Source organism: Centruroides sculpturatus, unplaced genomic scaffold (assembly GCF_000671375.1).
Source record: "Centruroides sculpturatus isolate CEXI.00-Female unplaced genomic scaffold, Cexi_2.0 scaffold274, whole genome shotgun sequence".
Classification (NCBI taxonomy): domain Eukaryota; kingdom Metazoa; phylum Arthropoda; class Arachnida; order Scorpiones; family Buthidae; genus Centruroides; species Centruroides sculpturatus.
In genome coordinates, this window is record NW_019384458.1 from 421,474 (window position 1) to 438,381 (window position 16,908).

General features: G+C 29.7%; 1 protein-coding gene across 2 annotated transcripts in view; it reads right to left on the reverse strand.

The window, feature by feature from the left end:
- Nucleotides 1-16,908, reverse strand: part of LOC111620734 (WD repeat-containing protein 70-like) — a 36,447-nt gene that overhangs the window by 15,060 nt on the left and 4,479 nt on the right. For both annotated transcript variants that reach the window (XM_023362727.1, XM_023362726.1), the window contains exons 3-7: nucleotides 12,915-12,995; nucleotides 11,244-11,377; nucleotides 7,818-7,877; nucleotides 6,986-7,119; nucleotides 5,228-5,381 (exon numbers count right to left, since the gene is read on the reverse strand). In XM_023362727.1, coding sequence (XP_023218495.1) covers nucleotides 5,228-5,381; nucleotides 6,986-7,119; nucleotides 7,818-7,877; nucleotides 11,244-11,377; nucleotides 12,915-12,995 — 563 coding nt within the window. The remainder of the gene's footprint in view (nucleotides 1-5,227; nucleotides 5,382-6,985; nucleotides 7,120-7,817; nucleotides 7,878-11,243; nucleotides 11,378-12,914; nucleotides 12,996-16,908) is intronic.

A 16,908-nucleotide genomic window follows, 5' to 3' on the forward strand; every position in this document is an offset into this window, starting at 1 on the left:
ATAGGTTGTTTAGGGGTACAGAAAAAAGTTAGTTATTATGGCAGAAAAAATAATATATTATGTATCACAAACTAATAGTATTAAAAAATTATTAGGTAAAAAATGTTCCTTGCAACAATCACAACTTTATTATACATTTTTTCATTTAGTTTTTTTTTCTTTAATTTAAAGTTACAATATGTAAAATTAACAATATGGGTACTCACTAAATTTCTTAAATGAGGGGTACAATCTAGAGATATGACATGTCACGGGGTACGCTAATGAAAAAAGGTTGGGAACCACTGTTCTAGAGTATGCATTTCAGACTTCAAGTCCCTTATCAACTTTCTGTGATGTAAATGGTTATGAGTAGCACAGAAATAGTGATGATTGATAAAATACAGATGATAATTATTAATTTACAGGTAATTGAGTAGATATGATGGTATGATACATAAAGTAGTAATAGCAGTGAAAGGCAAAAAATATGCATAATAAGTACACTGTTAAAACCATAACATTTAAAATTGTTTTACCATTAAAACAATAAAATAGAAAGATGAAGTAAAACAATAAGATTATAAACTTATTTACAGTAAAATTATTTCATCGTATTAAGATTCTACTGTAAATAAGTTTATAATCTTATTGTTTTAATGGTGCACATGTTTTTTACTTCATCATTCTATTTTATTGTTTTAATGGTAAAACAGTTTGCAATGTCACAGTTTTAAATGTTATGGTTTTAATAGTGTACTTTATTATACATATTGTTTGTCTCTCACTGCTATTACAACTTTATATAACTACTCAATTACCTGTAAATTAATAGTTATCATCTGTATTTGATCAATCGTCACCATTTCTGTGCTTCTCATAACCATTCACAGAGATTTGATAAGGCACTCAAAGTCTGAAATGCATACTCTAAGACAGTGGTTCCCAACCTTTTTTCATTACCGTACCCCGTGACATGTCATATCTCTAGATTGTACCCCGTGACATGTCATATCTCTAGATTGTACCCCGTGACGTGTCATATCTCTATTGTACCCCTCATTTAAGAAATTTAGTAAGTAACCGTATTGTTAATTTTACATATTGTAACTTTAAATTAAAGAAAAAAAAACCTAAAAGAAAAAATGTATAATAAAGTTGTGATTGTTGCAAGGAACATTTTTTATCTAATAATTTTTTAATACTATTAGTTTGTGATACATAATATATTATTTTTNCTTTCTGTGATGTAAATGGTTATGAGTAGCACAGAAATAGTGATGATTGATAAAATACAGATGATAATTATTAATTTACAGGTAATTGAGTAGATATGATGGTATGATACATAAAGTAGTAATAGCAGTGAAAGGCAAAAAATATGCATAATAAGTACACTGTTAAAACCATAACATTTAAAAGTGTTTTATCATTAAAACAATAAAATAGAAAGATGAAGTAAAACAATAAGATTATAAACTTATTTACAGTAAAATTATTTCATCGTATTAAGATTCTACTGTAAATAAGTTTATAATCTTATTGTTTTAATGGTGCACATGTTTTTTACTTCATCATTCTATTTTATTGTTTTAATGGTAAAACAGTTTGCAATGTCGCAGTTTTAAATGTTATGGTTTTAACAGTGTACTTTATTATATATATTGTTTGCCTCTCACTGCTATTACTACTTTATATATCATACCATCATATCTACTCAATTACCTGTAGATTAATAATTATCATCTGTATTTTATCAATCATCACCATTTCTGTGCTTCTCATAACCATTCACAGAGATTTGATAAGGCACTCAAAGTCTGAAATGCATACTCTAAGAAATAAAAATGTGATTTTCTAAAGCTTGTCCTGTTTCTAATTGATGGTGTAACAAGTCTAGTGGAAAAGAAAAGCTGTCATAGATCTCGTAAAATTAAATACAAGACTAGGCAAGAAGCATACTACAGAATTTATTTTGATATTTATTATTANACTCTAAGAAATAAAAATGTGATTTTCTAAAGCTTGTCCTGTTTCTAATTGATGGTGTAACAAGTCTAGTGGAAAAGAAAAGCTGTCATAGATCTCGTAAAATTAAATACAAGACTAGGCAAGAAGCATACTACAGAATTTATTTTGGTATTTATTATTATAAAATATAACTTAGTCATGTGTAGTTAAATATGAAAGAAACGTTCAAATTATTTTGAAATTTTAATATTCACATATAATTCAAGGAACAAATATTATTAATTGAGTGCTTGATTTTTCTTATTCATGATTTACTTTTAATAATCTAATCTTAATTTAAAAATAATTTTTTATTTTATTTTTATTTTTATTTAATATGCATACTGGATACACTCCTTGATGCGGGGAGCAATACCATCTCCTCCACAAAAAAAAACAAAACAATACTTAGATACAATGAACATAAGGTCACAAACAAAATTATACAATAATAAATTATATAAACAACAATTTAAATTAAGGTAAAGGTTAAAATTAAAATATAATAATTAATTAAAGTTTAAAGTTAAAGTTTGGGAGCATCTGTCAATAAAATACAAAAAAGCCAATAAAAATAAACGAAAAATAAGCAAATTGCTTACCTATAAAAAAGAAATAAGTTATTAACAAAGACACAGCACTGACAGATACTCCTAAACAATACCAATAATAAGGCCAAATTTATAGAATTTAAAAATAATTATTATAAATAAGAGTTCTCACAACCTTGTCAAGGAGAGCTAGTTCCAATGAACTGTAGAACAATGCAATTGAAGTGTAAACTTCCAATAAAGCTGTCCATGCTAGTTCAATGGAAAAAAAATGAAGCTGAGTGTGACCCTAAGGCAGCATTTGATTTAGAGTAAGCAGCTGCTTTTGGATGGATGCACACATGCGGCACAACAACAAAAAGCAACAGAATAACATCATTTTTTTGCCATAGAAGTCAATTTTGTGCTCTTTTCTTGTGCCACCAAAGTCAACTGAATTCTGTCTTTTGCGACCATCACTACCAAGACATGTTTTTATTAGCTAATGTGAGAATCTGGAGTTATTGATTTGATTCAAGTAGATTCTGTAATATTTTTGTTGCAAATAATAATTAAATTTTACTTGTTTTCGAGAACAATACACTAACGAGGGAAAGTGAACTTTCTGTTAGAGAAAGATAGCAAACAAAAGTGATAGCAAACGTGACATCTTGATACATCCCACCACAAAACTCACCCAGCTTCCATCACGCGTCAGAAGCGTGGAGAAATTGTCTTCCATTCTTATTGGAGAGAATTTCTTTATAAAAGTGAGAGGTAACCTCCAAAAAGCTGGCTCTTGCTTCCTCTCTCGTGTACTTCTTGTTCATTTGAAGTTCTTGACACAAATTAAAGAAAGGTGCTCCTGTGAAGTCCTCCTGCATTCACCAATCCTCTCAATGATCTTGCTGAGTTAGAAAGCATCATACTACAATTTAAGGTAATATACCTTTGAATGTAAATGCTCTCTCTTGTTAGATCAGTGAGTTAAACTTAAAAATCCTCTTATAATTTAAACTTGAGATTACAATTTTGTATTCATTTTGGTTAAATCAAATTTCTATATTACTTTGTTAAATAAATATGTTGGTTATAATTCTTAAATTATTGTTGTTTTTATGCCTAACTCCTCGGCTTTCGTTCTTAATTAATAAACCCTCCTAAAATTCCAGTCAAATTATTATTATATCTTCAGCCACTCAGAAGATAATAGAATTTGCAAATTGAGACATGACCCTTTTTTTTTCTCAACTGGTATCAGTACAGAGGAAGAAAGATATTACTGATCTTCCTTAAATTTAATATTTCCATCCTGTACATGGAAAAGGAATTAATCTGGAATCCCCTGATCTCACACTAATAATGATTCATTTCACAGTCACGTGAGAACATAAAATCAGATGTTGTTTTAATGGAGGAAGTTCAATGCAGTTAACTAAGATAACCAACATTAAAAAAAGGAGGATAAAAAATTTAACACAAATAATCATACATAACTTAATTCAAAGGACAAAAGAAACAAATCTTACTTGAAATAGTATTCTTTGTTGAAAGATCATAATCTAGGAATAAGTGTATTTTGCACACCAGTTCTTTCTTTATTAAGAAATTATTTCTAATCCAAAATCTTCAGTCAAATCTTCTAGCTAAATAAAACAAACTGTACAAAACAGAATTTGTAAATGCAATGATAACAGGGATGTCATTCACCACCTCAAATATTGTATGCATACGCCAAACCTAATCAGTTTGCTGATTGTGTGCTTGTGAAGCCATATGAAAAAGATACATTTGCAACATCACTTTTCAAGCTGTGCCACTTGCATGCATCCTCCCTAATAGCATCTGTTTTTATGTTAGGAACAGCAGATTTATAGACATCTGGCTTTAATAAGCATACAACACTTCTGATGAAAAAAAAAGAATGGTCCTAACTTATTCTATTTGAATCACCTTATCACAAGAGGACATTTTCTGCCATGCCCATCACAGGTTTAGCCAGGCTTACAATGGAAGCAGACAAGTAATAAATAATGAGGCCTGGAGCACCTGGGCTGACAGTCAGAAGGCTTACATAAAACTATAGAATAATAAATTGTAAAAAATCCATTTATATCATAATAATTTCTTACATTCACACAAAGATAGTATATCAGAGAAATACAAAGCTAGGATACATATTGTGAAACTATTGAAGTAAGATAAATATTTCTATTGTATAGAGTCTCTACTTTAAGATCAATTAATATTAGGGGTTGACAGAATAATGCAATGCAAAATTTGGGCAATCTGCCAAGCAAAGATATTTTTGGGAGAACTTTCTGTGAAATGCTGACCTCTATTTAGGTTTTAAACAAGTAAAGAAAACTCAGAAAACTCCACACAGTCAGATGCAAATCTACAACCAACAACAGTGTTCTGTGGTTTTATCTACTCAGCTATTGGTGGGCACAATTAATAAAAGTATCAAAGTAAACTTGTACTAACCAATATCTTAAATTGTAAATTTCAGGTTTCCAAATAAACATAAATCAGCACTATATTCATAACATTAAAAAAATTACATTTTACCGAATACAATTATTGCATCCAGAAATAAAAATATAATAAATTACTTATAGTTGTGTATTCCAAATAAAGATGATGTAGAAATGCCCAGTGTCTATCTATGCACCTAATCATGACGATAAAAACTAATAATAAATTACCTTAGTTTTAGCCATATCTCTGATATACTGATCTCCTTTAGGACACTCGAATAATTCAAATCCATCTCTATCCAAGACTTTTGCTTGAGCATTTCCAGATATTACCAATATTGCATCTCCAGTTATACTATATTGAAGATTTTTTATTGGATGGCTAAAAAGATATAAATTATACTGACATTAGGTATTAATGTTAATTAAATTTTATATTATAAAAATAAATTTATTAATATTTTATTAATATCACATTATGTAACAGAATCCACTTCTCAATGGATTATGTAGTGTGACTCCAATTTACAAATACGCAATGCATGAAAATTGAATAACCTAATTGACACTTTTGTTTATTTTATTTTATTTCATTTAGAATACAGTAATTTGTTGACAGGTAAATAGGTATTCTGTAGCTTTTTTTAGCAAGAATACAAAAGCAGCTTATAAATAGCAAAATGCTCTTCAAAAGATTGTTTGAAAAATATGAAATGAATTTTCAATATTCATAATGATTAAATGTATAAAATACTTTTCTATCCTACTAAATAACTCTAATAGATGTATTATATCAGCCATTCTCAGACTTTTTTTGACATGGCCTCTCAAGCTTTTTTGAAATTCTATAGTGAAACAATCAAATTTAGTTGATAAGTATCTTCTACACTTTTATCATAACATCTACAATAAGTTCCATTATTCAAAAAAGCTTATTTATGTCTTCAACTTGAAAGAACTACCATGATTTTGATATAAAACTTTTTTACATTGAAATAAAAGAAGTTTTACTCAAGAAAACTGAAAAGTTAGTTAACTTTTCTATAGTCTTAAACAATATTCACATTCAATTGTCATAAAGATTGTAAAAACTTTTCTGACAGCTATTTGAAGAAAATGATAAAAATTTCCAGATGCTGTTGCTGCATACCAAGGTGTGATAACTGTCCAAAGAAAATTGTCTTTCTCATTTCATTGCATTCTGGGGCATCATCATTTCCTTCCTTTCTCATAAAAAGCATGGAGAAAAACTTACTGTCAGTGATGCTAAGGCAGACATCTTTTATTCAGTTCATGATGTCTGATATGTGTCTCATCCTTCTAAACATCAGTCATCAATAGTATTCCCTCCCATTATATCTACTCAATTTAAAATGACTCCAGATTTCACCTTGTCCTGCATATGTTAATAATGTGGAATTTGTATTCATGCTAATTGATGTAAATAAATTTTTGTGACTGTTTCATGCACTTTTTATTACTTAATGTCTTACTTCCTATCTAAAATTAGGAAAAAGAAAATAATTATCCCTGTAGCAAAGACCTTTTATTCCCTCTAAAAAATGTTTAATCCATTCAGTTTCCACAACTCCTATAAACCTTGTGACTCCATATTACAGTGTTTAATCTGTGGCACCCTTTAAATGTGCTATGGTTTCCAGAAAGCCATTTGATTCTCAATTGAAAATGGCTGCATTACATAATACAGACACGGAATTTATATATGTTAATTTTATTAACTGTTTGACATAAACATTAAAATTATTCAAATATGCATACCAACCAAAACCTGATGCATAGCAAATAAACATCCACAATTGCTGTAATTAGTCAGGCTATAATTTGGAAATAAATGATTTTGACACTAGAGAGAAGCATTTGTAATTCAAAATCATTTATTTCCAAATTATAGCCCGATTATTTATGGCAGTTGTGGATGCCTATTAAAATTATTAACATAAACATTAAAATTTTATTTATTCTCACCATTCGCATGGTCTTAAGTTTCGAAATGACTGGTAGCTTGCATCCATTCCTGCAAAATCCCAAAATTTGACATCATAGTCATACCCTCCGGTAATCAAGCGGGCACCATTTGGATCCAGTGCAAGAGAAGAAACCTAAATTAATTAATATAGAATATTTATAACAGTATGAATCAACTGTTTAAGTACACTTTACAGTATATTGAATTTACCACACAAGAGTCTAATAAAAAATTTATATATAATTAAATGATATGTATTATAATTTTATAAACTTCAATTCTATTTTTCTGAAATTAAAGCAAAATCAGAAAAACTAAAATTTATGAATTTGATATTAATCATTCTAACATTAAATAATATTATAAAAAAGACTAGAAATTAGAAATTAATCACAATGAATTATCTGCCTCTTTTGAATAAATTATATGAAGAAATATATAATACATTTTCCCATTTTTATTTTAATCTGCTGCAAGATACTCTAAAATTTCAAAAATATCTGTCATTGTCATCATATATTCAATATTTCATTTAAATAATACCTGTTAAAACTAAATGTTTCAAATAAAAGGTTAAAAGCTTCGAATTTTAAGCTCTACTTTAAAATATTTTGCATTTTAATCTTCATATTTTCTTTCATTATTTTGCAAATTTTGAAAAAATATACAAATAAGATCTCTGTAAGCTTAAAATTAAAAATAAATGATACTTGAAAATAAAATAAAACTACTTTAAAATTGTTTTTATAATCATATAATTGTGATCAAATCAAATTCAAGAAATAAATTCAAAAATATTTTAAAATATTAAATTTATAATGAATAACTTACAGATTTTTGTCCGTGATTAAGCTCGATTTCATGGCTTGCGGGAATTTCTGAATATCTATTCTGTAAAAAATATAACTAAAATGTAATTAATGTCATAATCTCAATAATTCTCAATTTTGTATCCATTTTATATAAATTATAAGTAAAACAGCAAAACTGTATTTGGGACAAGACTATGTCTCAGAGACTCACTACTAAGCGAAATTACTTTGACACTCAAGGTGAGTCTTGTTCTCATTCTCCAATCTTCTTTGGTATCGCTGCTTTTGGGCGCAATTGTTCAAACCTCACCGGCCACAACCACAAAATCATCCATGATGCATTTTCGATGAAATGTTAACCTATCCAATTTCAAAATTTCTCTCCATTGCAAGTCAGCCCAGGTTGAAAATTTCAAAAATTTTCGTTACGCATTGACAAAAATTGCATTTTTCAAAAAAATAATTGTGGCTATTGTATCGTCCAAAATTATTTTTTTATTTTACACAAACAATATACAGTTTAACCCGATTATAACATCATCAAATGTAACGACAACCCTAATATAACGTCAAATTTTTATCGGTCTCATGATTTTACTATACATACTAGATAATGTTAAAAAAAACTCACTTGTAACGACATAAAACCGTTTTAACGTCATATTTGAAGAACTCCCAAATTTACAAAATTAGATTACAAATTTTATTTAACATAGAAGAAACTCGTGTTCAGTTCTAAGGTCAGAGTTCACTTCTTAGAATGACTGTGGGTGGTACTCTCCCCCACCTGACTTTGGCGGGGTGAGATGCCTGTTTTGCTTGTTTGTAGAAGAGGGTTGCCATTTTGTATTTTATTTTGACCTGGTTCTCTGTCCTCTGACTACCTACAAGTCTGGATTTTTTTATGCGCAAATGATTTGGGCACCTAATACTCTGTGCCAAATATCAACTCTTGACATGTACTCCTTCATACCTCTATGCTGGTAACATAAAATGGCAGTATGATTTTATAAACAAGACATAGTCTTGTCAATAATTCATTAATTAATTAGTTAAATTAATGTTAATATATTCTTTAAGCATATAACTGTTATATTCGCTGATACTCTTTCAGTCTTTCAAATGAGCATTACTTTATTTATAATTTGTTACAATCAAAATTATACAAACAATGATGACTTGAAAACAGATATTAAAACAAACTGGAACAACACAATGCAATAAACTTACTCAGATTATATTTAAAGTATTCATTGGTGAAATTAGGAAGGTGCTTAATGATGAATGTAATAAGAAAAAGAAGAAAAACACTGACTTACAAGGGGGCTGCATTTCTAGAGTATGAATATAATTGATGATTTATGCAAATTAACACCGAATATCTTGTACAGGTAACCCCCGTATAACATGGCACTTCTATAGCATGGATTCACTCTAACATGATTCAAGAATTGGTAACATCCCCCGTATAACACGGTACTTTTATAGCACAGATTCACTCTGACACGGTTCGAGAAATGGGTAAAACCCTCATACAACATGAAATGTAATAAGTTTTTACATACTTAAGTACTAATAGTTCACAAAAATTATTATTTTCGTGAACTGTTAGTACTTCAGTGTGTAAATTTTCTTTTCTCGTCTCCATACACATGGTCCTTCGCGAAAATTGTTTCAATTTTGCCAGATCTCGATGCTTCTGCTTCTGGTGTTGCCAGATGTTTTTCCGTTATTCCATAAGTGTTTAGCACCATATAAGGAAATTTATAAAGATCTTTTAGCTAGAAGCAAGCAATCTAAAATTACATACACTTTTTGCAAAAGGTAAAGCATGAATCTGAAAATAATGCAGAAAAATGCTCAGAGGATAACGATAACTTGCCAAAAATAAAACGCTCTCGGTTAATAGTGCTNATTCCTTTCCATTAATTATATCAACTTCATGTTTGATTAAAATGGATGTTTTGTGTATTGATTACTGAAATATCATATTGATATTAAAATTCTACATGAGTACTGTGTGTGTGTGCGAGATTAATTGCATATTGTAATAAATTTGAAGAAACACTGCTATGCAACATTAACAAATTAATGTGGAAGACAAAATCTAAAGCTTTAAGTAGTTTTATATTATATTTCAGTTATCACTAAGATTCTATTAAAAAACACTGGTTTTAAATTATTTTAAAGAGGAGTAACTGCATTAATGATATACTCGTACATTAATCTTTCAAACCAAGTTACAGAAGAATACAACTAAAAAATGTTTATCCTAAAAACTATTTAGTGTGTGTTGATTTCTGAATAATATTCATATTGCATATGTTCATTCATTTCAAATTATGTTGAATACATAATTTTAAATGTTAAATAATTTATTTATAGAATATTTTTAATTTCAATCTTATTTAGCTCTAAACTTTCTTATCATTCATAAAATGTCAAAAATTCAATAATATCAGTTTTCAGAATTCTGTATCAAACTTAAAATTTATCCTCCAAATTCTAAATTAAATATATATTTATTAAAATCAAAACTAAATGATTCTTTTACTATTTGATTTAAAAATTATTTTAAGTGAAAAATTGTTGTATACTAATACAGTAGCGCATTGATTATCCGAATACCGATCAACCAAAATATCAGTTAATCAAAAGCATTACAGTCAGCAAATTCAAATTTCTGCTAGTGCAAACTAGCGCTGCAATATTTGGCTATGTCTTGGGCTACTCCAATGTTATTTTTGTTGGTGTGCATGTTTTAGCTAGCAGCACTGGCGTGACCATATTGTATCATTAAAAATTATTTCTTTATTTTGCACAAACAAAATAAATATATTGAAAAATATAAAAACAAAAAAAATTATATTTTGGAAGTTAATCTATGTTCAAAAACATTCTGATTCAGCACGACACATGTCGAGGGGGTACTTAAGGGACACACCAGTATTTGAATGAGACTTTTTTCCCTTCATGAGTGGTGTGTTTTGCTTCAGCTCGTCGGAGAATATAGCTCAAGCAGCTAACATATCCAGATAAACCCAAGAAAAAGAAAGAGTTTTGTTTTGTTTTGTGTGGTGTTTTTCTGAGTACTGTGTGTCCAGACGTGTGTTGTGCTGAATCAGAATGTTTTTGATACTAGATAAACTACAGAAATATAATTTTTTTTGTTTTTATATTTTTTAATATATTTATTTTGTTTGTGCAAAATAAAGAAATAATTTTTAACAATACAATAGCCACAATTATTATTTTTTTAAAATTTTCATTAGGCTTAACATTGACGAAAATTTGACGCAAAGCAACACGCAACAAAGAAAAATTTCAAGATGGGATAGGTTAATAAATTTTTTCATACATGATCAGTTATCCAAACAACTCCAGTCCCAAATTGTTTTGGATAATCAATGCTCTACTGTAATTTGATAAATTTAATGTTGCTTACTAAATCTTCCTCCTCCTCATCATCATCACAATTATCGTCATCATCTTTGCCTTCATTTGCATCAGGAACAAGTGTAGCCTTTTCAAGTTGTGTTTCTAAATTTTCTTCTTTTGGTACATCATTATCTTTTTTTGCTAAAATTGAAATAAATGTTCTAGAAATGCTGAAACTAAGGATATTAATCTTTCATTATATTTAATTTTTAAAAAATGTAAAATATATCTGACATTAATTTACAGAATTCTAACCAACTTGTCATTGTTTTCAAGTGCATCACAAAAAAATCCAACAATGAGTTGCTTAATGTTCCTGGTAACATTTAAAAATGTGTGGGGCCATCTGTTATGATATTTTATTTAAAAACTTTTTATATTTTTAACTATAATAAAATGACAAAAAGCTTAATTTTGAGGATAGGGATGGGTTTTGTAAAAAAATGTAAATGCTAATAATGAGTAAAATTGTCATTAAGTCCGACCCTACTCAAGATACATGTGACTCCCTTTATCTCACACCCCTTGGACCTTAAATCACCAAAATTTAATAGCTTTAATCCCCTTAATAAACAAACCTCCTGCAAAATTTCAGATGATGAGACTTCATGTACAATCTCAAAACTTAATGACAGTGTGACATTGCTGAGCCTGAAAAGGCCAAAAGCACAAAGTCAGAAAAATCTCATATCAAGACAATGCATTTTTTTCAATTTCAACAGAATGATTCACAGAAAAATTTTTCCTGGAAGGACAAACTGTGGGTGGAAAATATTATATTGGTGTGCTGTTCAGGCTTCTGATGCACATTCATCAGATGTGGCCTCAATGACAAGAAAAGTCATCTTGGTTCCTGCTCCATGACAATGTTCCAGCACACTTGTCAGCACTAGAGCACAGTTTTTGGTAAAAAAAAGTGTTGTTGTGCTTCCATATTTCTCTTACTCTCCACATCTTTCTCCAGCAGACTTTTCCTGTAACTTTAGCTAAAACTGAAGAGACATTAGTTTGATGATGTACTGTACTACCATCCATTCAAAAAAAATGACAGGGGGAGATGAGGCTATTCCAAGAAAGGACTTCTTATTAAGTTTTATATCATTATACAGTTGTTGCAAAACACATTTACATAGCAAAGAGACACAATACATCCCTATGTTGAAAGACAACTATGAAAAAATTTATCTGTTTTTGTGTTTCTGTAATAAAATTGGTCTGGGAATTTTATCGTCACACTGTATATGAAATTATGTATGAATACAGTAGAACCCCCATAACACTGTAGATAATTCCTTGTTATATGAATTCCATGTTGCACAAGTCAATTAGATTTTACAAATACGTGAGCCATTCACAGCCCAGCACACGTAGTGTTATAGGGGGTCTGCTGTACATTACACCTATTTTACACACAAACAGACAAGATGACCTTTTACTTTAAATATCTTTTCATAAAATTACAATTATATTTTAAACGATATGAGCTAGGATAAAGAAATATTTTTAAAAAATCTCAAAAACAATTATGTTAAGTGATATAATAACAGTAAAAGTTATTTTAATAACATTCTCAAAGTAAAATAATCACAATAACAGAAAATTATACATATTTTTTGTTTTATTTAAAACTTTTTCATCAGTTTACTCTCAATCCTTTTTTTTATATTCTGATACTTACAGCCTGACTGAAACTTTTTGGCAGCAATTCTTCTTGTGTGATCAAACAGAGATTCCAAATCAAATGTTCTAGCTTTCTTTCCTAATAAATGATAGTGTATCATGTAAAACAAATATATTAAAAAACAAGGATATTTTTCTAAATATTAACTCAGCAATATCACAGCTAGACAAATATAAGTATTCTTGACATTATAAAAGTATTAATAATATTAAAAATTGTTACGTTTTATTTTTTCATCTACAACAATTGAATTGCAGATCAAATTGCATATTCTATTAATAAAGGATCACACACAATCCTTATGGGCATTGGCCCTTGGTGAAATTTTAATATGTTATAGTTCTTGACTGAACAAAAGTCTTAATGGGAATGAAGCTTGAAAATAGATAGGTTTTTTTTTTGCTCCAGTTGTCTGAACATAGGGGAAATAAATATATGAATAATATACATATGGGATTATATACATACAGAAGGTATATATACATAAAGTGACAGACCATCTGTATGCCCCTTTTAAAATGATGGCAAATGAGTTTCATCAAAAAAATCCTGTAAATTTTGATAAGTAAATTGCTCTATATGTATGTTCTATAAGTATGCTCTATCAAATGGTGATAGTCTCAGTTTCCAATTCTGGGAAAACTAGCCAGGCCAAAAGCAAATTTTTTTAAATGGAAGGTCATATTTTTAGGCTGCAATCTGAAAAACTTGTAGATCTATAAATTTTCACTCTCAACCATCTGGTGTCTGTCTTTCCTTAATCTCAAGAATAGTGTTAGATGAAAGATGAGATCATACATGGAAACATTAGAGGCAGGAGACCCAGATTAACTATATACAAACTTCCAGTATAAACCAGAAATCATGTATTTTTAATTCAAAAATTTTTCCCAAACAGAGTTAAATTAGGGTTTCTCATTTCCCGGTCTTTTGCTTGTCCCAGAATTACAGGATAAAAGTGAACTGTTTCCTGGGATCTTGAGAAATTCCGAGATAGAATTAATTATTTTTAAGATATACAAAATATCTTGAAATCAAATGATATAATAATTTTTCATTTTTTAAAGTAATTTAATACATTCTGCAACCTCCAAAATTATATTAATAATGCTGTGTAATATATATATTAAAAATTACCTTTGAATTATGTAGAAATTTTCACAAATAGAAAAAATTTATTAAAGTTTGCTGGAAACTGCATACAACAACAACAACAAAATGCTTTGAATTGAGTTGAAAACTTAAAAAAATTAATTTAGATCAAACTTCTAACTTAAAAGGTAATTTTTGTTTTTTTAAATAAAACATAATACAAAATATTATTGTAAATTTTTGTAATAAGATTTTAAAAAGCAAAGATGGTCAATACTCCGATCACTCAATCTGATTCTTATTTTAGTAATGAAAAGTCCTGCTACTGAGAATGCCCTTTCCAATTCAACTGATGTGAGTGGAAGTGTGTTTAATGCATTTACAAGAAAACAGAGGTTTGTGTTTTTTCACCTGTGGCATGGAAGATTTCTAGTTTGTTTTCGAGATTGTAGTACTTCTTTTGCTCTCTAGTATTCTTGATTTGTCTTCCTCAGCTGCTTTGATAGAAACATCAAGCTTATAGCCCAATAATTCAGCAGTTCATTTGTCTTTAATAATCAGGTTTATGAAGAAAAACTTTATTCTTGCAGTGAAGTTTAAAAAGTTCATATTTCACAAAGTTCAGATAGTTCAATATGCAAATCTTGGTTCGTCGAGAAGACACCTTACGATGAATCGACGAGTTGTAGGCTAGAAGTAACCTTCTTCTGGCAGTCAAAGAACAGACAACAAGACAAATCCACACTTGACTCAAATTCTGATACACACTTGAAGATTTACGATGAACTTAGTGTATATCCTGAAGTTCCCATGTTGAAGTGAATTTCAATTTCCCTCTTTGACATTAATCCTTTTATAGCTGTCAATAATGGATTGGACAACCAATCAGTGCTTACCAAGCTGTAGCACTATGGAAATACCGTGTGGCAGGGGCATGCTATGACATTTGATGATAGGGAAGCTGTGTTTCTGTAAGAAGCCAACATCCAGGGGCAATCAGTCAATTGCGCATCAGTGACAGTCTAGGTCATTCGTATTGTTTATTCAATAAGCCAGTAAAAACCGTAGACTTCTCTAAATGCATTTTTAATATCACAATTACATTCCGAATCGCTAGCCACAATATAAGGGCTACAATTAAAAATAAAATAATAAAAACTTACTCGGTGAAATAAAATATGTAGTGGATGTACTGGTACATACAAAATATTCTTCAATTATATGAATATACTTTTAAAGAAAATTATAATTAAATATAGCTTTGCAAAGAAATGTACATAAAAATATAAAATATTCTTTACTTTTTAAATCTTAAAACAATGCACTTAGTCAAACAGCTCCTTACGAGTGGCTAATGGATGGAATCGAAGACAGTTGCATAGTGTGCATACACGCGGACTGCCAAATCCCTAGGGTGCTGATACCGGTCAGTGTCAAATACCTCTTTTGTCGCATCATTAGTATATCTCAAAGGACGCGACAGGGCTGTTGTAGATTTTAAACGTTTCTCACCATAGCTGTAAAAATCTAAATATGTTAAACTTAATAGTCATTTGTTTTCTAACTAATTTGTTTTAGGACCAGGTGTTGACCATGGAAATTTCCAAAATTTACAACTTTTCAGTCACTCTCGTTGAAGTGGAAAAATTTCTGTCTTTATTACATCTAATACAGTATTTCGAAGAAATCAATCCCCACTGTACTCGGCTATAGATTGGTTTGGTTAAGCTTTTGTTTAAGTAATATTCCAGCTCTTTCATCAGGGTTTTGTTTACGTCCCCAATTCCCTAATCGCTTAATTATTTAACTATTTCTTAAGTAGAAATAAGTCAAAACCGGTTACTTTGTACTCGAATATTTGTAGTTTCGGGAAAAAAGTGGAAAGACTAATTTTTATGACAAACGGATACATAAATCGTAAATTTAAGGGAAATAAATTCTAGAGCTTTTTCTGTACCTGGTGCATCTCTCTCATTCATTAAATTTAGTTGTAAATGGCGCTGTTGAAGTAACAGTTAATTTTTTAACATTATACAAGAATTGTACACGTTTTCTTCTACATCCCCTTAAAGATGGGACGTACGAAATCATAATATCACTAGTTTAACATTGAAATCCGTAAGTAATATAAAATCGGAGAGTGGAATAAAAATATCAAATATTTTAACAGATTTTTTTCACTCCTGTCAACTATACAGAACTATAGTAAAAACATACCAGTAAATTCTTATCGGTTGCATTAAGTTATAAATCTAATCGTTATTCACGTAATCGGCCAAATATCTAGCGGGCGGGCGGCTAACAGCCCGGAACCGGTCCCGGATAGAATTAGAAGCGTTATATGTGTAAGCATCAACCCAAGGTCGTAGGCTTCCAGCAGCTGAACCGGGTGAGGTTGGTGCTCTGTAAAGCACATGCGTAAATCTGGCTTTTTGGAATCTGACAATACAGAGATTCCACTCTGCCACTAACATTCGAATATACAATAGTGATCCTTTTTTTTTTTCACATGTAGTATAGAAATTTGTAATAAGATAAGTAATGTGGTTATAATAAAATATTGTGTGATTATTTTCATATAATTAAAATTAATATGTATTTATTTTTTATAAAATACAAGGGAAGCGGTGCTTCCACCGCTTCTAATGACGGCACGCCACTGTCGTGTGGCGTGATTTCTTGCCGACCAATCAATAGTTACTGTTTATAGCACTATGTAAATATGTAGAGTGGTGTGATCCTCAATCAATGAGTGATTAGTTGCTCTGTTAGAGGTCCACTGGTGGTGTGATGATCTGACAACCAATCAGTTGCCATGCATTCAAAATCCCACGGTTGCTTCCTTAACCATCTTTTCGCAACAGCGACCATTACAAGTTTAAAAATAGAAAGGCAGGAA